The 24,878-nt window shown below is 43.5% G+C and overlaps 1 protein-coding gene across 3 annotated transcripts in view; it reads left to right on the forward strand.

Moving 5' to 3' along the window:
- MCOLN2 (mucolipin TRP cation channel 2) overlaps positions 1 to 24,878 on the forward strand; it is a 58,866-nt gene that overhangs the window by 20,802 nt on the left and 13,186 nt on the right. For 2 of the 3 annotated variants that reach the window (XM_024767864.1, XM_024767866.1), the window contains exons 3-11: positions 1,324 to 1,497; positions 3,263 to 3,416; positions 10,714 to 10,798; positions 10,903 to 10,999; positions 12,723 to 12,822; positions 17,756 to 17,868; positions 19,057 to 19,206; positions 20,377 to 20,478; positions 20,587 to 20,709. In XM_024767864.1, coding sequence (XP_024623632.1) covers positions 1,324 to 1,497; positions 3,263 to 3,416; positions 10,714 to 10,798; positions 10,903 to 10,999; positions 12,723 to 12,822; positions 17,756 to 17,868; positions 19,057 to 19,206; positions 20,377 to 20,478; positions 20,587 to 20,709 — 1,098 coding nt within the window. The remainder of the gene's footprint in view (positions 1 to 1,323; positions 1,498 to 3,262; positions 3,417 to 10,713; positions 10,799 to 10,902; positions 11,000 to 12,722; positions 12,823 to 17,755; positions 17,869 to 19,056; positions 19,207 to 20,376; positions 20,479 to 20,586; positions 20,710 to 24,878) is intronic. The other variant, XM_024767865.1, reaches the window with a different exon arrangement.

Genomic DNA, 24,878 nt, shown 5'->3' on the forward strand with positions numbered 1-24,878 from the left:
TTGAGTGTGAGTGGAGAGAGAGGTTGTTTGTGTATGGAATTTCCTGGGTTTGGGGGGTAGACATTTAGTGCCTGCTAATTTTCCCTACTTGTTGGATTCCAAGAAGAAAAGGGCAGAAAGAATACATTCACTCCTGGTGAAGAGAGCCCTTGGCATCTAACCCTGTATAAGGAGGAATAAGTAGGAGTTTTATCACAAGAAGGTGGGTGCGTGGTGACAGTGTTTGGGTCGACATCATGGAGGTGGAGTGACCCCTGTTATCCTTTGTGGTGCTTTGATGCTATAGATCTTGGAGACAGGAACTCTTAGGTGTAAATCTCATACGAGTTCTTGCAGAGCTAGAGGAATTGAATTCCTTTGACGACAATTACCTCTTAGCTGGAGGAAGTACTATACAGGCCACTTTTCAAAAATGTTCTTCAAAAGCCACGTGCAAAACATTGTTATGAGTTTTTAAAATACTTACAATCTCTAAATGTGAAATCATTTAGATTTAACTGTCCAATAGTAGTCAAGCAGGTGAATTAGTGGTTTACTAAGCACAGTTGACCCTTGAACATAGCAGGTTGGAACCACACAGGTTCACTTATACGAGGATGTATTTCCGTAGTAAATACTACAATGCTACATGATCCACGATCCACGGTCGGTTGAATCCTCGAATTCGCAGGTCGGACTATAAATTATACTTGGATTAACCCCCGCATTGTTCAAGGCTCAAATGTCCATCAGTTTTGAAAACAATAAATTTGAAATGCAAGTGTAAGAAAAATAGATTCAAATTAGATAACCAACCAGGACCTACTGTATAGCACAGGGAACTGTGCTCAATATCTTGTAATAACCTGTAATATATATAATTGAATCACTTTGCCATACGTCTGAAGCTATCGCAACTTTGTAAATCAACTATATTTCAAAAAAATTTTTTTGAAAAGAAAAAAATAGCAGAACTATAGAAAAAGAAAAAGGAAAATGGATTCAGACATAACTGACTTGGATTCCTCCTTCCTCTTCTCCTTCTCCATCATTTAAGGCCAGTAAGGTTGTTAGTCTCTAGGAGTGCTCATTTCTTCTAATTTTATGCTTAGGAGTGCTCATTTCTTCTAATTTTATGCTGTTTTGAATTGCTGATTTAGCTTGGTGAGGTTATTTCTGGGGGGGAAAGGCTTCCTTTCTGACATTGATATGATTAGTGAAAACCAAAGCAGTGAGATTTTTCTGGCTGATGTTTATAGGTGAGGATTCATGATAATAAGAAGGCATTTGCCTCCCCTGGTAAATGGTAAAATTCATATACTTCTGTTTGATTTTCTTTCCTAGCTTGTTCGTTTTGGTTTAAGTAACCAGCTGGTGGTGGCTTTCAAAGAAGAAAACACTGTTGCTTTTAAGCACTTGTTTTTGAGAGGATATTCCGGTGTAGATGAAGATGAATACAGCTGCAGTGTATATACTCAAGAGGACACCTATGAGAGCATCTTTTTTGCTATTAGTCAGGCAAGTATTTTGTTGTGACTTACCTATACTTTGAGAATATGTTGATCCTTGACCTTGCTGTCTTAGCAAAGAAAAAAATTATACATATATTAACATGTTCTGATTTAAGTTTTGCATAGTCTGCCAAAAGTTTATTGCTTTTTCCGTAGCTACATTTCCACACAATAGATTTTGCCTATTTTAAGTTTTTCTTTAAGATTTATGTTTGTATTTATCCCTTCCCACCCGCTACTATTGGGAGATTACCGCAGATCAAATAGCCAAATAGCTAAAAGTAGGCTTATAATCTCAGAAGGTTTGATGAATGAGAGACCAAATCTAAGATTCTAGCATCTCAATTTTGATGTCTTAGTATTAATAAGCCTAGCTGAACTTTAAGAATATGGAGTAGGATATGATAATATTTGTGTCTAGGTAGTATTGAGAAACCAGATTGGTAGGCCTGAAGAAAATATTTAAAGGAGAGAAATTCTTATTCTTTCTTATTCATTCATTCATTCATTTACTCATTCAGTAAATATTTGGGTACTGAGTATGTACCAGGTACTGTTCTAGACATTGGGGATATAGCATATAGCATGAATAAAACAGACAAAACTCCTGTCCTTATAGAGCTTAATTCTAGAGGGGAGAGCCAGACAAATGAAAAGAAGTAAAAAATATAGTACAGGATGCTGACTCCTTGAAAACACCACCAAAACAAACAAACAAAAAAACAAACAAAAAAACACATGTTGGGAAGCAAGACTGAGCTCACTGCTGATAGTGGTAGCAGAGATGGTCCCTTGACCATTCTCCATAGGTTGTAGAGTGCAAAGTCTGGCTATAGATTTTGAAGTCTGGTTTAAGGCATGTCTTTCAATGTGAGGGGAGCTGGATAAGAACTGAGTAAAGATCATCCTATAATAGTTTAGGATTGGTGGGCATAACAAGATGAGGGTTTTGGTGGGGGATGTTCAGAGAGTCTTGGGAGTTATTAGACTACATCTTCAAAATGATCATCTATTTAAATGAGGTTTTGGGATGTTCCTGAAGTAAACAATACACTTATTTGCAATTTTTATGTTCCTGGGCAAAAGTTTCCTGGAATAATAAATTCATATTAATGAAGATAGGGGCCAGTAAAGCCCTGGTAGTACAAATAGGCAGATGGTAAAGCTGTGTTAATGTAAGCGGTGGGTGTGGATGGCTTGGGTCCTCAGAGGTATGTTGAAAATGATAACTGGAATGAAGCAGGGGAGGAGACTGGACTGCCTGCTGGTGCCTGTGCACTGGAGATGGATGTTTGCAGTTTTCTTTGGGTGGTAAGGAAAGGCCTCATGGAGGTGGTAATATTTGAGCCAAGGTCTGAAGACGTGAACCTTGCAGATAGATACCTGGGCTTCTAGGCAGAGGGAACAGCAAAGACCTCAGGCAGGAGTGTGCCTAGAGAGCTCCAGAACTGCCTGGAGGTCAGTGTGGCTTTGGAGGTGGGGGTGTGGAACCAGTGGCCAGTAGTGGGCTGGGAGTTCAGAGAGATAGGCAGGACCTTGACTTTGGCTCTGAGTGGGTGGGAGCCTCTGGCTGCACTTTAGTTTCGAGTTCTGTGATGCCGTGTGTTTCTGCTCAACCCAAGAAAATTACCTTGTGGTGTTTTACATTGGGGAGTTCTACTGAGGTATATGAGACAAACAATAAAAAATAGCTAAAAGTATATTCCATGTGCTGTAACTTCTGATGAAACTTGTTAAGCTCATAAATGTCTTTATTTAACTATTTTTAATAGTTTCATCAGCTAAGGAATTTATCTCTGGGGACCCTTGGTTATGGAGAAAATGAAGACAACAGAATTGGATTAAAAGTCTGTAAGCAGCATTACAAGAAAGGGACCATGTTTCCTTCTAATGAGACGCTAAATATTGACAGCGACATTGAAATAGGTAATACAGTGATAATTTCATTATATTTCTTTATCATCTTCTGTGGTAAGAGCAAAAAACACCGTCGTGCGCCGGCAGCCCAAATGAAACAACTTTGCTTTTGTGACGGCTGACCTATCTGAGGCTTTAACGTTTGCCTGCAAAGAGCTTTGGCTCAGGAAACTATGGGTCTGCTGTGACAGGACCAGGAACATTTGTGCATCTCTTTGGTGCAACTCAAGATTTTTGGTTTTGGGGGGTAAATGCACAGGTGTTTCCTGTTTGTTTAATTTTTTCCCTCCGTGAGGGGGTGATTAGGCTTTTTGAAAAAAAATGAGACTGTATTTGTTAAATGAAATAATGTGAGTGAAAATGCTGGGTACTCTTGCTTTTATCATTTGTTAAATATATTAATGCTCTTCAGAGGTGAATTGTGATTAATAACTCATTTTCTCTGTTTGGAGATTGGCAAAAAGTTAACATCTAATCAAGTAGAATTGTTTTGCGACATTCTGTTAAGAATTTAAAAGCATACCATATATAAATGCAAAGTATCTGACCTGAGGCTCGGGAGGTTTTGTCTTTCATTCAACAAATCTTTGGTGTACAGTTATCACCCCTAAAGCACTCCCTGTTTTATGAACTGGGGTTGCAGAGATTAACCAGTCATGGCTCCTCAAGTAGCTAACAGGTCAGAAATCCGGGTCCTAGTAGCAGTGTAAATTTGGAGTGGTTTTATTAAAAAGAGAGCTCCAGAGTTCATTTGACCATATTTCCTATAACCCGATTTTAAGGTGCCTTGGTAATACAATAGAAGAACATCCCTGTAAAACAAAGGTTCTAATTCATTTCCCACAGGCTACCTGTTTAGAATCTTTTCATGAGTCAATGTGTCCTACCCTCTTGACTCTAAAAGAAACAGCCCATGAGCCAGCACTCGTCAGGGTCCCCAGGTTGCTTCCAGAGACCCATCAGTAGCTTGGTTCTGTGGCCAGCAGCCTTGAAATGTCCCTTATCTTATTGCCCTGCAGGCTCTGCTATCCTGAGATCTGTGTGGTAGTCAGTCTGCAGGGGCTGATCCAGTTTCACCCTGCATGTTTCTCCTGCGCTGTCAGCTGTGCTCCCCGCCGTGGGCAGTTCCTGTAACTGGGAGTACTGAGAGGTGGAGCTGAAAGCTTGTGCAGTGACCCTCTGCTCCAAATGAGCCATGGCCACTTGTCCTCTTAAAAATGTGAGCCTTAATTGGATGAATCATACGACTGTTTTCCAGTGATTCATATGTTGTTTCCCTCAACTGATTTTTCTTGGAAAATTGATTAAAGAAATGTGGCCAAAGTCAGTATCAGTGGCTAGGCGAGACAGAGCATAAAGCAGGATTTATTCCCTGACCATTGGACAGTGGTGTCCTTGGTCATTTCCTTTCCATCGTATGGAATATTTTTAACCAAATGGAGAGAAGTTGACTATTAATTTGACTTTATATTAAGAGAGACTGTTGAAGCAAGCTAATTATATTTTTTGACTTATTAAATTAAATATAACTTATCAAAGAGAACTTTTTGATGTATCTATTCAAAAGGTGTAAAAAATAATCTTAAAAATGCTTGAAACTGGATTTTAGACTTTCTTGTCTTGGACACATTGGAGAAAGCCTGCAGACGGTATAAATAGGGATTGAGTTTGACTTCATTGGTGTGGCATTATAGTTTTAACCAGCAGAAGCTGTTCTAGATTACCTGTTTATGAATTTTGCAGTATCTTTATGATTAAGAGAAGCATCCTTCAGTGTGCTCAGTGCAGAGATCTGCCTGTGTGCTGCTTTCCTGGTGGGTTATGTTTAGCTGCACGACTGATTGTACAGTTCAAGCTAAGGGTTCCCCCTAATTCATGCTGAGGGCATATCCCTCTGTCCCTGCCTCTAGACCTAGAGCTTTACAGTCCAGCTTCACTGGGGGTACTGTAATGAATCTTGTTAAAAAAAATTTTTTTTTTTTACAACATTTAGATGGATATCATTCTAATACAGTGTTTCACTTTCTATAATGCAGATTTTGAATTTCTTATCTTCTCCTTTCCACGTATGCTTAGCATGAAACATTATGACCATTTCATCATTTTACCTGTCATTTTAAGAACATATTGAACCCACTCTCCCTTTGTCTCTGAGAGGGTTGTTATTTCATTTGCTGGAGTGTTCTGCCTTGTAAATGAGATTCATTTGAGTGATGAGGCTGCTACTCCAATATCAGTTTGTTCTGTTTGAAGTTTGATGTTTTTACTCAGGGCTTTTGCCATTCTTTAAAAAAAAAAATCTCAGTTCTTAGGTTTTGCTGCCACCAAGTGCTTGGTGGCCTCATTAGCAATGACTGTAGCATGAGGTATGGCAGACTCCAGAGAGTTCTGAATGTGTATGTAGCTAAGGTGTAGTTCTCCTATTACAATTACAGAATCTGAATAATCAAATAGACTTTTATAAGGCAAATTTTACAGATAGTGTAACATTAACTAACATGTGCTGTCATATTTCTCTGAATCCGTCATCAATTTTTAAAAAACGCACCTGTTTTATAAACATTTGAAAGTGCAAAAACTTAATGTCTTTTTTCATTTTTAAAAAAATTTTTATTGGCGTATAGTTGCTTTACCATATTGTGTTAGTTTATACTGTACAGCGAAGTGAATTCATGTCTTAGAATGAATGAAATACAGGAGAAGAAGACCTAGGACAGTATCTGGCACACAGATTTTTTTTTTTTTTTTTGCGGTACGTGGGCCTCTCACTGTTGTGGCCTCTCTCATTGCGGAGCAACAAGCTCCGGACGCGCAGGCTCAGCGGCCATGGCTCACGGGCGCAGCCGCTCCACGGCATGTGGGATCTTCCCGGACCGGGGCACGAACCCGTGTCCCCTGCATCGGCAGGCGGACTCTCAACCACTGCACCACCAGGGAAGCCCTGGCACACAGATTTTTAACATATTCCTCCTTCTTTCAGAATACAGTCATTTGCCCAGATAAGTTTAATTTAAATATTATTTTTTCCTTTTCCTTTACTTTAGAATAAGAATGTTGAAGGTAGAAGGGCCTTAAATAGCCTCAGTTTGGCCTTCACTTTACATTTGAGGAAACTGATGTTCAGTCAAGCTTGGTGACTAGGCCAAGGTCATGCAGCGATTTAGTGACCGTGGGTCTTTGCTACTCTAAACCCGGTAACATGGGCATCACCCAGGAGCTTGTGAAACATGCAGAATCTCCAGGCCCCACCTAGACCTGCAGAATCCAAATTTGCATCTTAACGAGATCCCTGAATGACATATACGCACACGAAGCTTGGGAAGCGCCGGCTCAGTACTCTGCAGCTGCGGTCTTTGACTTCGCACAGACCTCTCTTTTACCAGCTTCACACATTTTATACTGTCCATCACCATCAGCCTTCAGTGCCCCCTGTACCAGCTTGGACACCTCTGTCCATCAGTATCACTCCCTTACAGAAGCGGTTCGGGCACTTGCGTCTCCCTTCTTTCTCACCTGGATCCTGCCAGCCGTCACCAGGGTCCTCTGTGGCCGAGCCCCGGTGCCCCAGCTGCTGATACCTCCTGGAGAAACGGGCCAGAGCAGAACACGCTCACACTGCCACACATCTGCAAACCTCCACACACAGCACCTCCAGCAGGCTTCCCGTCAGCCCGGTGCTGCAGAGGCGAGGCCGCGGCCAAAGGCCTCCCACAGCACCAGGGCCCACCCCTTTCAGCTCTGCGAAGTCGCCTCCCTCTCTCTGCACCCAAATTCGCATCTCTGAGCTCAGTTCCTCCCTGAGTTCCAGACTCCTCCTCCATTCAGCCAGCTGCTTTGACAAGTCACTTGACAACCCTGCTGTGACTCTAATAGGGATTTCAAACCCGCGGTGTCCAAAACAGAACAACTCAAGCCTCCTCCACCCCCTACCCCTGGCTCAACCTGTTTCTTTCTACTCTTGCCCATCTCGGAAAACGAAACCAACATTTTCACATCATGCCATCATATTCCCAGTTGCTCAATCCCCAAACTTGAATGTGTTGGTTTCTCCATTTCCATTGCCACCTCTGTAGTCCAAGCCGCTGCCACTCTTGCTTGGACTGGTCTCCACCCGCTGCCCTGCCCCTCAGCAACCAGAATGATATTTTTTTAAAAATTGGCTAAATTGGGACATCTCATTCCCTGGCCTAAAAACCACGAGTGGCTTCCCATCTTTTCAGAATAAAACCCACAAGTCCCTGTAGGACCGGCCACCCTCCTGCCTCTCCAAGCCTCTGCTTCCCTGGTCCTGCCTCCTTGCTGTTTGTTGAACAAGTCAGGGTCTTTCTTGCCTGGGACTTAATGCTCACTTTTGTCCTGCCCGGAGTGCTCCCCCTGGATCTGTGCTCAGCTGGGTCTCCTTCCTCCCTCAGGTGTTGGTTTAAACAGCCCCAGTGCCTCAGAGCCCTTCCCAACAGTTCTCCTCAGGTAGGGCCTCCCCACCCACTTAACCTCCATCACTTCACTGTGTCTTGGCAGTACTGTGCAGACCGTGAAATTGTCCTGTGTATATTTTTTCACTCTTGGTTTATCTCCCCCACTACAGTGTGAGCTCCATACAGACCTCGTCTGTCTCGTTCATCGCTCTACCTTCAGTGCCTGGCACAATGCCTGGCCCCTGAAAGCTTTCAGTAAATATTTACTGAATAAGTGAATGAGTCAGGTAGGGAGCCTGGGCCTTTTGAGTTTCCGAAATAGGTGCTCAGAGGTCAGCCTCATCAGTGTACTGGTGAAGAGCTCAGGCTCTGGAACTGAGCACATGTGGATTTAAATTCTGATTGCTTAGGGGCTTCTTCCTGGTGGCACAGTGGTTGAGAGTCCGCTTGCTGATGCAGGGGACACGGGTTCGTGCCCCGGTCCGGGAAGATCCCACATGCTGTGGAGCGGCTAGGCCCGTGAGCCATGGCCGCTGAGCCTGCGCGTCTGGAGCCTGTGCTCTGCAACAGGGGAGGCCACAACAGTGAGAGGCCCGCGTACCGCAAAAAAAAAAAAAAAAAAAAAAATTCTGGTTGGCCACCAGCTAGCTGTGTGACCTTGAGGAAGTTTCTTGGCCTCTCTGTGCCTTGGTTTGTCCATCTGTAAAATGGCAACAGTAGTGTATCTCTCACAAGGTTGCTTCGGGGGGTTAAACAGGATGATGCATTAAATGAGAGAACCTAGAAAGCCCCGAGCACAGTGCCTGGCAGAGAGTAAGTCCCTGTATGTTTTTGCTATCTGTATCATCCTATCTTTAGTTTCCTATAAAAAAAGCTTCTTTTGATCAACTGCCCTCACTGTATCAATCAAGGCCTAGTCAGGAAAACCAACATTGAATTGTTTCTTGATGCTCATGGTCCATTTGCCAAACACAGGGAGGCACCCCCTCTGACACCTGCCTCTCTTAAATATTGTGGCTGTTGAGCTGTCCGTTCAGCGCCGTGTCCTTGTTTTTGGCCCAGGATGCCTGATTGTCATAAAATGTAAGTGTGTCCTCCATATTTTGAGTGTCCTATATACTAGGCAATGGGTGTTCAACGGCCACAGCAGTTTTGCCCTTGCTCTCAAGGACTTTATCTTCTAGTTGAGGAGACAGATAAGCAAATAAAGAGTCAAATTGTGAGAGAAGATTCTCAGAGAACAAGCCATAGGGCCTACCCGGGTTCTCAAGCGCCTACAGAGTGTCGGGCACTGCAGGAGGCCCTGACTTTTCCATTCTGGAGGCAGCACAAAGGGGGCAGCAGCAGCCCAGGTGAGAGTCAGCCAGGCTGGTTCACACCAGTTCTGGCATCAGGGCTGAGTGACCTTGAAGGGCGTGGACCATGAAAGGTGTTCATTGTCTCCAGACCTCCTCGGTTTCCTGTTAAGGTGTTAGGCTACGCAATAATGAGACTAATTTTTATGTGTGGCTCTTGGAATCATTCTTTTATAGTTTACAGCTCATAATTTATTTTTATTTGAATACAATCTAAGTTCCTTTCTTTCTCTTATTATTTTTTTTTTTTTTGGAAAAGTATCGGACTAAACAGAGAAGTTGCCAAATGGCACAAAGATGTCCTTGTATACCTTTCATCTAACTTTTCCAAATGGTAACATTTTACCACATTTGCCTTATCATTCTTCCTACATAAAAAAAATTTCTCCTGAAATCTATGAGACTAAGGTGCAGACACAAGGCCCCTACCTCTAAATACTTGTGTGCGTCTCCCCAAACAAGAATGTGCTCCTCGTAACCACCGAACAGTGCTCAAAAGCATGAGTTAACGTGGATGTGATACTATAATCTACAGACCCTACTCATATTTCATCAACTGCCCTAACATTATCTACAGCAAAAGCCATGCCTAACCCCCCTGGTCCAAAATCACATATTGCATTTAGTTGTCATGTATCTTTAGTCTCCTATAATCTGGAGAAAAATTGAGTTCTTGGCTTTTTTTTTTTTTTTAATGACCTTGACATTTTTAAAGAGTAGAATGTCCCTCCCTTGAGTTTTCCTGTTTTTTGCTGTACGCGGGCCTCTCACTGTTGAGGCCCCTCCCGTTGCGGAGCACCGGCTTCGACGCGCAGGCTCAGCGGCCATGGCCCACGGGCCCAGCCGCTCCGCGGCATGTGGGATTTTCCCAGATCAGGGCACGAACCCGCGTCCCCTGCATCGGCAGGCGGACTCCCAACCACCGCGCCACCAGGGAAGCCCTGTTGTTTTTTTTTTTAAATTAATTTATTTATATTTGGCTGTGCTGGGTCTTCGTTGCTGCACGTAGGCTTTCTCTAGTTGGCGGCGAGCAGGGGCTACTCTTCGTTGCGGTGCACGGGCTTCTCTTTTCTGCGGAGCACGGGCTCTAGGCATGCGGGCTTCAGTAGTTGTGGCGCACGGGCTTAGTTGCTCCATGGCATGTGGGATCTTCCCAGCCCGGGGGTCGAACCCGTGTCGCCTACATTGGCAGGCGGATTCTTAACCACTGCGCCACCAGGGAAGCCCCTAGTTTTCCCGTTTCTTTGTGCCTAGATTGAGGTTACGCATTTGGGGCAGAAATACCACACAAATGGTCCGTTATTTCAGGAGGCACATGATGTCTCTTTATCTCAATCCTGGTGATGTTAACTTTGACCACGTGGCTAGGGTGGGATCTGCTAGGTTCCCCACTGGTCTCCCTGTTGTGATTAATAAGTATTCTGTGGAGAGATGCTTTGGAACTTGTTGAGTCTTCTGCTCTCATCACACTTCGGCCCACTGGTTTTAGCATCTGATTCTTGCCTGACAGTCACTGTGGTTTTTTTATGGCCCTAGACTGCATTCACCTAGACCTCCAGACCCTCTCCAAGAACCCTCAGGACTGGAAGAACTCATCATTCTTCAGACTGGCATTTTATCGGTAAATATGCTTTCGAGTCTCATTGCCCAGGAGACGCAGATGGGGAAAGGAGAGTAGGGGAGGAAGACTGTGGCAATTTATACCTTGTAATATTTTCCATTCAGCCTCTTGCAAGTTGAAATCTCCTTTCATCTCAAAGGCATTGACCTGCAGACGATTCATTCCCGAGAGCTACCAGACTGTTACATCTTTCAGAATACGGCAAGTGTCTATTTTACTAAGCCATTTTATCATTTTTCTCTACTCCATTTGTAGGTGCGGGGTGCAAAACACCTCCGCCTATAGATGTGTTTGATGCAGTTGTGTTTAAAACAGTTTTAATGCCACTTTATAGCATCGTTAGTCCAGAGGCCGTGACTTCTAAAAATGATACAAGCGCATTCCAACTTTTTAAAACTAGATTTTGGGGTTGAGAAGACTTTTCAAAGTGGACTTTGACTTCCTACTCTCCGAATACATTTTTAAAAATAGCTTATGACCTGTGTTTTAAGTGCCTATAATGTTTTTCCCACCTTCGAAGGAAGGTCTTTGCAAATGTTGTAGCAAATGTTTTCAAACCTCAAGGAAGAAAGTGCCCCCTTGGTCTGAAGGCTAATCTGCAAAGGATCAATTGTTGCAGCTTTTATTTTGGGAGGGGCAGGCATGTGCCATGGACTTCCTTCCTTCCTTCCTTCTTTCCTTCCTTCCTTCCTTCCTTCCTTCCTTCCTTCCTCCCTCCCTCCCTCCCTCCCTCACTCACTCACTCCCTTCTCTCCCTCTCTTCCTTCTTTCATGTTTCTTGATGGGCAGAACTGAATGCTCAGCTGGACGTTATATGTAGCTGTTGTTTTAGCAATTCAGAAGCATGCTTCATTCAACAACAATCGCTGAATGCTCAATGAGTCCCTATGAGGCAGCAGGCAAGTTGCCATGCTCTAGAGGTACCATGGCCCTCAGGAAGCTTACAGCCTAGTGGAAGAGATAGAAAAACAAGTCAACAAAAAAATTAATTATAAATTGTGACATGTAGTAAGGAAGAATGTCTCCCCCAGAGAGTAGCATGATTAATCTCCCTGGGGTGACCCACACATTACAAAACGCATTATGAAATTCAAGGCAAGGCAAAGCTTGGAGAGCTGAACGTGTATGTGATCTATGATTAAACCCACAGGTGCCTGAACATCTTTGAGCACAAGCCACATGCACATTACACATTCTCAGTGTAATCTAAGAATATCGTTATGACCAAACCAGAGATTCGAGAATTAAGCTATACAGACCTCATTTCTATACCTATGAGCTAGGACCGGACTTCACTAGCCCTGGCATTCAAGGCCTCATTTTCCCCCAGGAAAGCCCCTAAAATACGCTGCATATTTCACTTATAAACTTTAAATGCTTGAAACATAATGTGGAAGATTGAGGGCATTTGGAAATCTTAAATTCAACCAATAACCCTGGAGCAATCTTTGCCACTTCTGAAAGCACATGTAGCACTTCTGAAAACATATATATAGCGTTTGAAGCAAATAGAAAAATAATTTCTAGCCTAGTGAAAATCTAGAGTTTCATACCCAAAGGACTAAATTAAGGCAAATGCTTGTAAATTCCATTCAGTGTAATAAATGAGGTCTTTGTGTTCTCTTGTCAAAAATTAGTGGTGAATTCTCATTTTTGTTCTTTGGACTGGTTGGCTGTTTTGCTTTAGAATTTCTCTGAATCCGAATGTGCTTTTAGTAGAATTTCATGTATTCCCCCTTTGGACCACGTTTTTTCATTAATAATAGGAAGTTGTGAAGGAATCATGTGATGAGGACATTTTCATCAGTCTAGCTCTCTTTGGATCGGCACGCTATCTGGATGCCATTGATATTTTAAGCAGAATTGATCTAACCAGTCATACTTTCTGCTGGGCCGTAACCTCTTCATCAATTTGTGTCTCCAGATTATCTTTGACAATAAAGCTCACAGTGGCAAAATCAAAATCTACTTTGACAGTGACGCTAACATCGAGGAATGTAAAGACTTGAACATCTCCGGATCTAGTAAGTATGTTATATGCTTGCCCATGGTGGATTATGGAAGATTTTTATCACTTCATTTTGGGATTTGGGGTATATAAATGTTTTATTTGGATGATGATAAGAATAAAGGGCTCCAAAAAACCACATTTTGAGCATTCGCTTCTGTTAAGCATACCCCGAAGCTTTGCATTTTTGTTCAATACAGCAAATGTTGATTACAGACCTTGTAGGAGAGGTCGTGTGGCCCAGCGGTTAAGAGCAGTTTCTGGAGCCAGACTACTTGGGTTTGAGTTTCGGTTCTGTTTCCTGTGCTTGTGATCTTGGACACATTGCTTAACCTCTCTGTGTCTCAGGGTCCTTCTCCGCAAAATGAAGGTAATAATAGTACTTACCTTCCAGCATGTTGAGTATTAAATGAGTATGTAAAGCAGAGCACTGAGAACAGCAGTTGGCACACAGTATTTGTAGGCGCTCTGGGAAAGAAAGAAAACGCCTTCGTGAGGGGCACTGGCATGCTTGTAAAATCTGTAGCGTGTCCTGACTAGGAGTAAGTGGTGGAGGCACAGAAGATATGAGGATCAAGAAAGCGAAAGGTTCGTTTTGATGGGGACAGAGTGAGACATAGAGTCCAGCAATGCTTCTTGGAGAAGGTATGATTTGATCTGAACCTGTGACAGTGGAGTGGGATCAAGGCCTTTAGAGCCCAGAGAGCAGCCTGGACAAACCTGGGTCATTTACTCAGTCATTACTCAGGAAATACCTCCTGATCCACAGACTAAAATGGGCTACTCAGACCCCATTCTCACTGCGGGGGTTGGGATGATGTTAATGATGGATGATCAGTATTCTTTCATTTACAAGTTTTGTTTAACTGAATCTGCCTTTGACCAGATTATCAGAACAAAATAAAATGTAAAATACCTGGGGTTCCTAACTATTTTATATTAGTTTTAAATTAGACTCAATTTGTGGCCTGTTGCTTTTTGGTTGCCTAATATGTCCCGATGATTTTGAAGTTTTCGATTCTTTTTTTTTTTTTGGTACGCGGGCCTCTCACTGTTGTGGCCTCTCCCACTGCGGAGCACAGGCTCCGGATGCGCAGGCTCAGCGGCCATGGCTCACGGGCCCAGCTGCTCCGCGGCATGTGGGATTTTCTGTGACCGGGGCACGAATCTGTGTCCCCTGCATCGGCAGGCGGACTCTCAACCACTGCACCACCAGGGAAGCCCCCTGAAGTTTTGTCTCTTTAGTCCCATTAGCTGACTCCAGCCTCTCATCAGAGTACACAGTTTTAGTTTCTGTTTAAAAGTGGGTATTCTTCCGCAGCAGACACACTCTCCCCAGCAGAAACGCGCAAGTCAGACACGTGTCTTTCCAAGTCCGAGTGTAGGCTGCAGCCATTTTATGTGATAAACGCTAACCCTTGTCAAATAGGAAATGTGGTTTGGTATAGTCATTTGACCAAATAAGTTAGTCAGTGAAACACGTTTGCCAGGACAAGGTTTCCTTCCTCTCCACGGGCGTCCTTATAATATTGGGGAGCTGTCCTCGCCTTTGCTCAGAAGAGAGGCGCTCTGGCTCCCTCCTGTGGCCAGTGAGGAGAAACACAATCTCACAGCTAGAAGCACTGACATTTATATATGCTTCTCCCAGGGCTGCGCCATCACTAGGAGAGCACAAATTTAAGATGATGTGACAAGTCTTAAAAAGCTGAAGTTTGGAAACCAGCTTAGGAAATGGATTTCTTTTTTCTTGTATAGGAAGCTGTCTGGTGGATTGATTGCCCTGGCTCTGGGGGGAGTAGAACAAAGGCAAGGGTGACAGCTGGTGGGATCCTTGTGCTATTTGCAAAACATTCTGAGGTTCATTCACATCCATGTGCTTACCTTGAAGCTTCTCTCTCCTTCTTGTCATTACCTATGTTATCTCAAGCTGAAATATAAGGGAGGGTGCATTTTTACATACAAACTTGAAGTTGCCTTTTCTGACTTCTAATACCCATGCCCAGTGTGCCACTAATCTTCACATTAACTTGATTTTATAAATGTAGCCATTTGGGCATGGGAGCTGGAGGAGGTAGGTACTGATGGACAGGACTGCCCACTGATGGGTGATGTAAACGTATGTCCCAGGGAAATGGGGTTTAGTAAGTGTGGGAAGCCCTGGTTAGGGTCACACAGGCGGCAGTGGTGGTGTGTGTGGGACTTCTCAGGCCCCTGGAAGGACTGGGTGGGGTAGGATTTTCTTAACCACATTTCCAGAGGCATCTCTCTGGACTAGTGTTATACAAACCCAGGTTTAGGAACTGTTCCTGTGAGAATAACATAATTTCAGTAGAAGAAGAAAGCAATTATGATGTTTATAAGATACTTTTTGTAGCCACGTCAAACTAGTCTTCTCAATAAATCAAATTGAAACAATACAATACTGATTTCTCTGTTAGGAGGGACGGTTTATCTTCCTAGTTCTGGGCCTCAGTTTTCCCATCTGTAAACAAGGCCCAATTCAAGTAATCTTAGAAATTTTGTTCTAGTCATAGGTCAGAAAGGAAGGTACTCGAGGCTGTTCTTGCATTTTTTTAAGATTGCGGTCCCATCTTCCCAAGAACTGCCCCTCTTCCCTCTGCCTCATTCCATGGCTCCTCCCCCCAAAAATGGTCTTGGGTTTTGGTCAGGTTGTTTTCTTACCTACCCATTAGATGGTATCTCCAGATAACTTAAACTTGTGAAGGATAAAATGGCCAAAGGTGGAGGTAAGTGCTCCCTACGAGGCACTGACAAGCGCTCAACAGGGATTGTTTGACCTGATTTCCTGACAGCGCGTAAAGCTGGTACAGCTATGCTCCCATTTGGTACCCGAGGCATCTGAAGCTTAGCAAGGCTAAATAACTCGCTCAGTGAATTACATTTACTTGCTGGCCATGCTCCTAACCCACTTAGGGTTAGGATGAGCTGCCCTCAGACACCCGTGCCATGGTCACTCACGCCGCTGTTATTTCTAAATCTGTGGACACACTCCCATCTTTCTCTTAAATGCCTTCTCTGTGGAGGTGTCGCTGTGGAACACCCTGACTTTAGACTCTCCTGAAGGTTGCCTGTCCCCAGCGCTGCTTCCTTCTCCCCTGGCCTTTCGCCATCTGGTTCCTGAGTACATCTCCTCTCCTAATTCCCAAACATTGCCACCCCCGCCTTCCCATCCTTCCTAGTGTGCATTCTGCTCTGTCATCTCTCTGAGTGGCTGTGTCCACACCCATGGTTTCAGCTGCCACCAAGTTGTCTGCTCTTGTCATGAATGTCCAGACTGAGCTCAGTTGACCCAAGACAGAAAGGAGTCATTCTTGGTCAGTCCTTCCTTACTCCCTAAGTCCCATTAAAGACCAGGTCGAGTCTCTCTTTTTCATCTTTCGCCACTTTGTGCCTCATCTTTGTGTGCCTTCTCTGCCTCTAACTTCTCTCAGACCTTCACGAGTTCTGACTTAGATTATTCAGTGGTCTTCCTGTGCTCTGCTGGGATCTCTGCACTTACCTGTAATTGTACTGAAGCATTATGGGGACACACATAAGCACAGGCACTGTCATGCTGAATAAAACACACCCGGTCCCTGCCTCCCAGAGCCAATCATGTCCGGGAGGAGATGGACATTGAATGATATGATAACCACTGAGTTTGCTGTTCTTGTGTGCATGGGGCTGCTCCAAGTGCTTTCATGTGTGAACTTATTTAACCCTCACGACAGCCCTATAATATAGGTATTCTTTTCATTCTACCCATTTTTTGGATGAGGAAACTGAGGCAACTTCCCCAAGGCTCCACAGCTTCTGAGTGCAGGCTGGAGATTCAGACCCAGGTCTCAGGCTCCAGAGACCGCATCCTTTTTCATTTCACACCATCTCTGTGCTCCTTGCTGTGCTGTCTTTGAAAACACAACTATAAGTTCAGTGACCATCAAGCAGAGGGGAGTAAATGGAGATGTAGGTGTGTATACTTATGGACAGGGCTACGATAGGGTATTGGGGGGAGGGCTGATGGGGATGGGAATTTAGAGAATTGTCCTGTTCTGTTCTAGGGAGGAAGATACTCAGTCTGAAACCCAAGGCTGAATAATCCCCATGTGTGATGGGGAAGGGTGCTGTTCCAGGCAGAGGGATCAGCATGTGCAAAGTCCCTGAGGCAAGAAAGAGAGAGAGGAGAGAGGGAGGGAGAGAGCTCCAGCACCTGGTAGGAGCAGGGAAGGAGGAAGAGAGTGGCCTCAGGGTGGGGAAGGTGGGGGCCGGGAGAAAGCAGCAGGAGGCAGCTGATGAGGCCACAGGGGGTGAGCAGGGGCCTGGCAGGGAGAGCCGTGGTTGGGATTTGGGACAATACCGTGAAGTCTGAGGGAAGCGAAGGTTACAGTTTCATCTTCTTCCAGTACCTTCCCTGTGTTACTGTGTTCCAAGGCAAAAATCTGATTACTGCTCTCCTTACTTTCATTCTGAGAAGTGATTTTTCCCACACGCAGAAAAAGCGTATTGAATTGGCACTCTTTGCTGAGAAAGTACAGAGTAAGGTTGAGTAGCAGAAATGGGGATTCTGCGTGGTGGGACTTTAAAACGTGTGTTCCCCCATTAATGGAGAACTTGATGTTTGTTTTTATGTGAAAGAACTCAGAGTATGTCAGTAGTTTTGCCTCTTTTGAATGGAGCCCAAATGGACCACCTTCTACCGAATTCCACCCTATAGTAAATATTTATGAATACACTTTAGTACATCTCTTAAGAATTTATATGTTTTTAAATGTATAACCCGACATCAGGGAATGATTACCTTGTTTGTGAACCTCTGAATGAGTGCAGTGTGATTTGTTTCTGATGCTGAAGCGTTTATCGTTTAATCTTATTTTCCAGCTGCCATCTTGTTTGTAAATTATTCCCAAGTAAGGTGTGTTTGACATTTGAATTCTGTTTTCGTTTCTCAGTTCAGAGAAATACTCAATATGTCCTGGTGTTTGATGCATTTGTCATTGTGATTTGCTTGGCATCTCTTATTCTGTGCACTAGATCCATTGTTCTGGGTCTAAGGTTACGAAAGGTAAGTGTGTGTCAGTATTTCCTCCCTCCCTTCCTGACCTCCCCCTGCAGTTTGTCCAAACAGTGGGGCCTTGACATTGGGTCATCCTGCCCTTTCTGGGGCCCTTGACTGAGCTGGATTCCTTTGAGTGACTGTCCCGCTACGAGGCATTATCAACCTGGGGTGTAGAGAGTGAGTCAAAGCTCCCGGCATGTCAGGTGGTATCAGACAGTTATACTGCTTAAACCTGAGCTAATAAACGCAGATACACAGTGGTGAATGGTCAAGCTTTTGAATGCTTCTAGAATAAATGAGACCCTTTTAAATTCAGGAGTGATCTTAAGAACAGAGTAATAACATGTGTGGGTTTCATCTTTTGTCTTCAAATCAGAGTTCATTCTAACAGGGAGGCATGGTAAATGGGTTATAATGAAGCATAAAAGACTTTATTCTATTATTTAAACTAGTTTAAAAATTCTTCCCTGAGTTTCATTTTACCTTTTTACCCTTTAGGGCTCTTGTGAATATATACTCTAGCTCACCACAAATCTTATTCTGGTGTGTGGCATGTACGTAAATACAGACTGGGGTCAGTGGACATAGGAAGTCATCAGAACACCATATGTAGAGGAAAGCCCTATTTTTCCAGGGCTTGGCCTGTGACGATTTGTTTTGTAAATATCCACTTCTCTTAGCCACCCTCCCGCACCCCACCAGCCGCTTGACATTCTGAATCCAAAGCCAGGGTCTGGGTTCTGCCGATGCGGGGGTGGCCCATTGGGAGCACACGCTCAGGGGCCGGACTGCCTACACTCAAGTCCTGGCTTGGCCGCCCCATGTCTCAGTTGCCTCCTCTGGAAAGAAGTGTCCACGGTGCCTAGTTTGTAGGGTTGTCACCTGGTTGAATGCGTTGAAAATACGTAAAGTGTTTGGAATGTGCTCTGTGTTAGCTATTTCAACAAGAGTCTGTTGGAGTGAGAGCACAGCATTGAGTGTTTGAGTCACTTAGTTAACTGGAATGCTCACCTCTAGCTGGGGTGGATGGTAGAGGAAGGTGTAGGCTGTAATCTCCACCCTCCAAGTGAGGATCCATCATGTTGGAAAAGGCAATGCCGTGTCTTTGGACAGGCGAGAGCACTGTTTTGCGCTTTTCTCCTTCCAGAGGGCAGTGTGGTTTGTAAGAAATGCTTTTTAAAATGTTTGCCGCAGAGATTCTTAAATTTCTTCTTGGAGAAGTACAAGCGATGTGTGTGTAATGCCGACCAATGGGAGTTCATCAACAGATGGTATATCCTGGTGATTATCAGCGACCTAATGTCAATAATTGGATCCATATTAAAAATGGAAATTAAAGCCAAGGTAAGCGGCAACCCATTGTAAACCTTCTTTCTGTTCTTCTGGATGGTCTCAAATACTGTAAGATATGCAGTGCCTCCTCTGACTTGGTTTCTCATGAAGGGAAAATGAAGAAGCGGATGTTCTGTGGAAGGTGATACTCCTACGAATAGCCTCTAGGAAACTTGACAGCATCTTCAGAATAGAAACTGAAGTTTGAGAAGACTGGTTGTTTGGGCGGGCTTTGTTTTTGTTTAAGTTGCAAAAGCAGCAGCTGGCCCCTGAACCAATCACGTCAAGAGCCGAGGTGCCCATCCATGAGTGATGGGGGCTCGGATGGGTGGCGCAAGGGCAGGAATATTTGAGTGCCTCTAGGCCCCTGGCTCTTTGGGTAACTTAGTCGATGTAGTCTCCTGAGTCTTGACTTCTCTCCTCCGTGCTCTGCCGTCAGCTAGCAAATCTTACCAGCTTTCCCTCCTGACCTCGAGGTACCTCCGTCTTGTCCACCCTGACTGCTTCGGCTTCCTTCAGGCCGTCTTCCTCTCTGACCCCGATCGCAGCAGCTGCCTCATTGCCTTCCCCTCCCGCCCTCGCTCTCCCTGACCCTTAAGTGCCGCCCCTCTGGCCCATCTTGCGGGCTCTCAGCACTGGGCCCTGTTCAGCCTCTCTCCGTTTGCTTGCAAGACTCCCCTAGCCTGTCCTCCAGGCCCAGCACTGCTCTGGGGTCACGCCCTCGGGAAGCCCTCCATGACAAGCCCGGCATTGTGTCTCTCACTGCACACAGCGTATTGTATTAGAATTACGCTTGTGTGTGCGTCTCCTCAGTTAGAGTCCTTGAGAGCAGGAACTGTTGGCAAATCACGCTGGAGCGTTCTTTCAAAAGTAGCTGAAAGGTATTGTTTGATATTTAACAAACACCATTAGTTTATGTGCTTTAGTGCCTAGGTCAGTGGTAAATGCAATTTCTATTTCAGGATATTATTTGACCAAGAATTCAGTTCAACCAATCTTAATACTAAAAGGAAGTGAGGAACACATTTGGAATTTGTGCTCTCTATTATTTCCTTCTTCAGTGTAAAAACTCTCAGGATCACTGTAGAGAGGCAGGTGGTCCATTCTTGTCAGTTTTAAAGTGAGATTCATAAGCTGAGTGGAGTAGAATATTTTACTCATGCCTGTCTTTTCATTCCCTAGAACCTCACAAATTACGATCTGTGCAGCATTTTGCTTGGAACATCTACGCTCTTTGTCTGGGTTGGCGTCATCAGATACTTGGGTTACTTCCAAGCATATAATGTAAGGATGTGGCTGTTGGGTAGCACCACTGGGGTTGAGGTCCATTTCTTTGGGCTCTAGTAGCTACTTTTTAATTCCCCCCCCCCACATTGTGTTGATTTTTTTCAGGTGCTCATTTTAACAATGCAAGCCTCACTGCCAAAAGTTCTTCGCTTCTGCGCGTGTGCCGGTATGATCTATCTGGGTTACACCTTCTGCGGCTGGATTGTCTTAGGACCATATCACGACAAGGTGTGTAGCCTCATTCTTCCTTCTACACGTGAAGCACTTGAGACCCTTAAATGTGGGTTTCCAGCACTGACCTTCATCCCACGTTTCTCCAGCACGTAACCTGGACATCAGTAAGCATGTATCTTTGCATCGGTTTTCTTTTTCTTTCCCTTTTCCGGATATTGAAGTGGCTTCGGGATATTGAAACAAGAACTGCAGGGAACCAGAAAGCACGTTTCATGGTTGTTTGGGTCTGGCTTAAGGGATCACCTATGAACCCAGCCAGTCACCAAGTAAGAAGTGTTTGGACGTGAGATCACTGTCATAAAAATGAAAATTAAATGAGGAAAAGTATTACAACATCTTTCTAATTCAAAGTATTAAGGGTTTCATCCAAATTAACTGAGGAGACTGGAGGAGGATAAAGACTGGCCAGAATGACCATGTTAGGTTTATGATTAAAATGATAACACATCTTGCCTTTGCAGGTGGTTTTGATTTCAGTGTCCTCTTAGTGCCTTATTAAAGGTCAGTATCTGAATTCTAAACTATTGTTGGACTTCAGTCAGTATCATAAGCTCAAGGACATCAAAGTTATGTTCAGCTGTTCTTGTTTTAAAATGATAAATTTGATTCAAAGATATAGCAGGAAATGAAATGAGGTAGGCCTTGTTTTCAAACCAAAAAAATGAAAAGCAATGACTGCATCTCACAGTTTTTCTTCCATGGGCCTCTGGCAGTCAGAACAACAAAAATAAAACTAATAGCAGCTAACACTTGATGCTATACTAAGCATTTCTCTCTTCTCTCTCATTTAATCTCGTCAATAGCCCAGAGTACTGTTATCTTGGCTTAGGTGCTCTACCAGGAGAGAAGTAAAAATATAATGATGCTGGTATAACAGCTCGGCCTTAAGTTTTGACCTTGATCGTTGCATTAAACAAAACACGGTCGAATCTAGTTTACAAACTCTTCACAAAAATCGAGCAGTCCACAAAACTCAAACGTTCGGTATTGTCCTACTAAAATAAATCTTAGTAACTTGGCATCCACCCAGGCTTGCTCCTCTTTAAGTGTTTCATTTAATACGTCCAAAGAGAAGTACCCGTTTTCCTACCCGAGAGACTGTATAATCAACAAAGTGCCCATCTCTGGGTTAATAGTAAATCTTGGTAATATTATTGCTTTCCAGTTCCATTCCACTGCTTTAAAGGCGACTCATGAGTAAAAATTGTTCTTCGATGTTATCTCTCTGATCCGGAGAACTGTCTTAGTGCCCAGGAAAATTTACGTTTTTCTTCCTCGCTTGTTTTATGGTCTGGATGCTTTGCCACATTTTTGCCACTAGAGGGCAGTGTTGCGCCACGCGGCATAAATACTGAGCCTCCGAGGCCAGTGAATCAAGTGGTCCTATCTCCGTGGCCCTCCGCCTTCCCTACGCCATCATTATTTTGGAGGGTGCTCAGAAAATGTTGCTTGAATTTCACTAAACTAGCTACCATTCTGAAGTGCTGTGTGCTAGATAGGTATGGTGCCCATGTTCTTTACCTCCCTTGCGAGGTTAACCCTTCCAGTAGCCCTGTGGGGAAATATCCTTTGACAGAAAATAGCGATCTTAATATGTTAATTTTCCTGAGGTTGTATAGTTAGTGAATGGCAGAGATAGGATGCACACCCAGGTCTGCCTGACCCTAATACACATGCTTTGAGCAATACCCTGTAGGGCTTTTCTTCTTTTCTTGGTATTATCTAAAACAGACCATTACAAGAGAGCATTCAGTCTGACTCAAGAGTAGATCAGCCGTGAGAGGGAAAGCCAAGTAATCAGTCTTATTTCTTTGCGTCAAGGTTACCTTGTGAACAACGATGTTGTTTGCTTTGTGAGTCTGACTGCATTTTCATATGTTCAGTTCTGTCCGAGCCATGTCTATCCTTGTAAATTTTCTAGTAGTCACATTAAAAAAATTTTTTAAAGAAACAAATGAAATTGATTTTCATTATATATTTTATTTAACCCAATATAATTAAAATATTACTTCAGCCTGTATGCAATATAAAACATTGAGATATTTTACATTCCTTGTTTTAGGTACTTAGTCTTTGAGATGTGGTGTGTATTTTATCCCGACAGCATATCTCACTTTGGACTGGCTGCAAATCAGATGCTCCATAGGCACCTGTAGTTGGTGGCTGCCATATTGGACGTTTCACCTCTTGACTTGTGTCTCTTACTTAATGCCAGCCTTTCACTTCTCCCCCCGAGGAGTAGAGAGATAAGAACTGTATCTCTGGGGTTGTCTAGCAGGTCTATTTATGGCTTCTGTCTCCCAGCTCTAGCCAGGCTGATATATTGCGGAAATGCAGAGTTGAGTTAATTCAGTGAATGCACTCGTCAGTAGGATGAGAAAACCTTCAGTCTGGATCCGGACTTATGTGCTTTTCTTCTCTGTGTTACTTCTTCTTTGAGTCTGAAGTTAGAAATGTTTACTGCCCCTGCACGTCCCTCTCCAAATTAACCCAACTTGTCGGAATTTTCAGGTTCTGCCAGTCAGTCAGTATCTGTTGAATCAGAAGACCTTCAGGATTGCCTGGAGCCTTGAAAAACAGCACCGTAGTGAGCATTTTCTAGAATTTCTAGAACCACAGCTAGCTTGGGTGTGGAAGCTAACTCTTTCTTTAAAAAAACAAACAAAAAACTCTAAAGAGGAGGTATCGGGAAAACTAGAATTTCACCCTCTGCTGTTTGTATGGCAGCAGGAATCTCACATTTCAGCTTCGAATTTTCCGATTAGACATCGGATTTCAATGGTTCAACTGAAAGAGTATAAAAATACAAGAAGTGTCCCACCAATGTTGACTCCAGCACTAATGGGTGTTGGCACAGCGCCCTTTCAAAATGTCTGGGCACGGCGGGCTGGAGACTGTTGATGTTTAATAATTCAAGATGAGGAAAGGAGGAACATTACTCTCATGTGGCTTTGACGTTTCCCCGAGGACTTTCCGAGGAATAAATCATTGTCTTGCGTTCATTGTCTCCATTTTACAGATGAGAAGGCAAAGCACTGAAAAATCGTTGGACTTGGCTGATGCCCTTGGTAAAAGTTCAGCAGCACCCGTGTTACATTTGTGCTTTCAAGGCCTCTGCTTTTAGCCAAGCACCTCTCTTATTCAAAACAACTATTAGCTGGTTAAAACGTTTCATCTGAAGGCTGCGTGAGGTTCTTAGCACCAGCTCTTGAAGCAAATTTTTATGTCATTCTCTGACATAAGCCATTGCAGGTTATGTTTTCATTCAAATGAAAGTTCTTTTTGGCTCAACTGCAAAATTATCATTTGTGGAACAAACGCTTGGGTTCTCACTGTGTTCCTCTGGAACCTGGGAGGACCCTTTATGGAGATATTCATTTAATATTTATTAAATGTCTACTGTGCACCAAATTCTGTCGGGTTCTTCTAGCCCAGGTTCTTGGAGGGCAGGGACCATGGATTATTGCTCTTTGTATTGCCCGTGTTGAGTGTGGTGCATAGAGCATGGTAAGGACTCAGCAAGTTTGCTGAATGAACCAGAAACAGAGACACAACAGTATCTGCTTTCCAAGGACTTACAAGCTTGTAAGAACCAAAAAACAATTTCCTATGAATGCAGTCCTTCTAGACCAGAAGCGCATTAGGACCGTATTTCTCCTTACCTTGGGTATTTTTTTTTAGTCTCTAATTTTTTTTTATTGAAGTATAGTTGATTACAGTGTTTCAAGTGTACAGCAAAGTGATTCAGTTACACACACACACACACGTATTCTTTTTCAGATTCTTTTCCATTATACATTATTATAAGATATTGAATATAGTTCTCTGTGCTATACAGTAGGTCCTTATTGTTTATCTGGTTTATATATAGTAGCATGTATCTGTTAATTCCAAATTTCTAATTTCTCCCCCGCCCCCGAGCCTTTCCCCTTTGGTAACCATAAGTTTGTTTTCTGTGTCTGTGAATCTATTTCTGTTTTGTAAATGAGTTCATTTGTATCATATTTTAGATTCCACATATAAGTGATATCATATAGTATTTGTCTTTCTCTGTCTGACTTACTTCACTTAGTATGATAATCTCTAGGTCCATCCATGTTGCTGCAAGTGGCATTATTTCATTCTTTTTTATGGCTGAGTAATATTTCATTGTATATATATAT

The sequence above is a fragment of the Neophocaena asiaeorientalis genome, unplaced genomic scaffold (genome assembly GCF_003031525.2).
Source record: "Neophocaena asiaeorientalis asiaeorientalis breed wild unplaced genomic scaffold, Neophocaena_asiaeorientalis_V1.1 scaffold546, whole genome shotgun sequence".
In the NCBI taxonomy this organism is placed as follows: domain Eukaryota; kingdom Metazoa; phylum Chordata; class Mammalia; order Artiodactyla; family Phocoenidae; genus Neophocaena; species Neophocaena asiaeorientalis.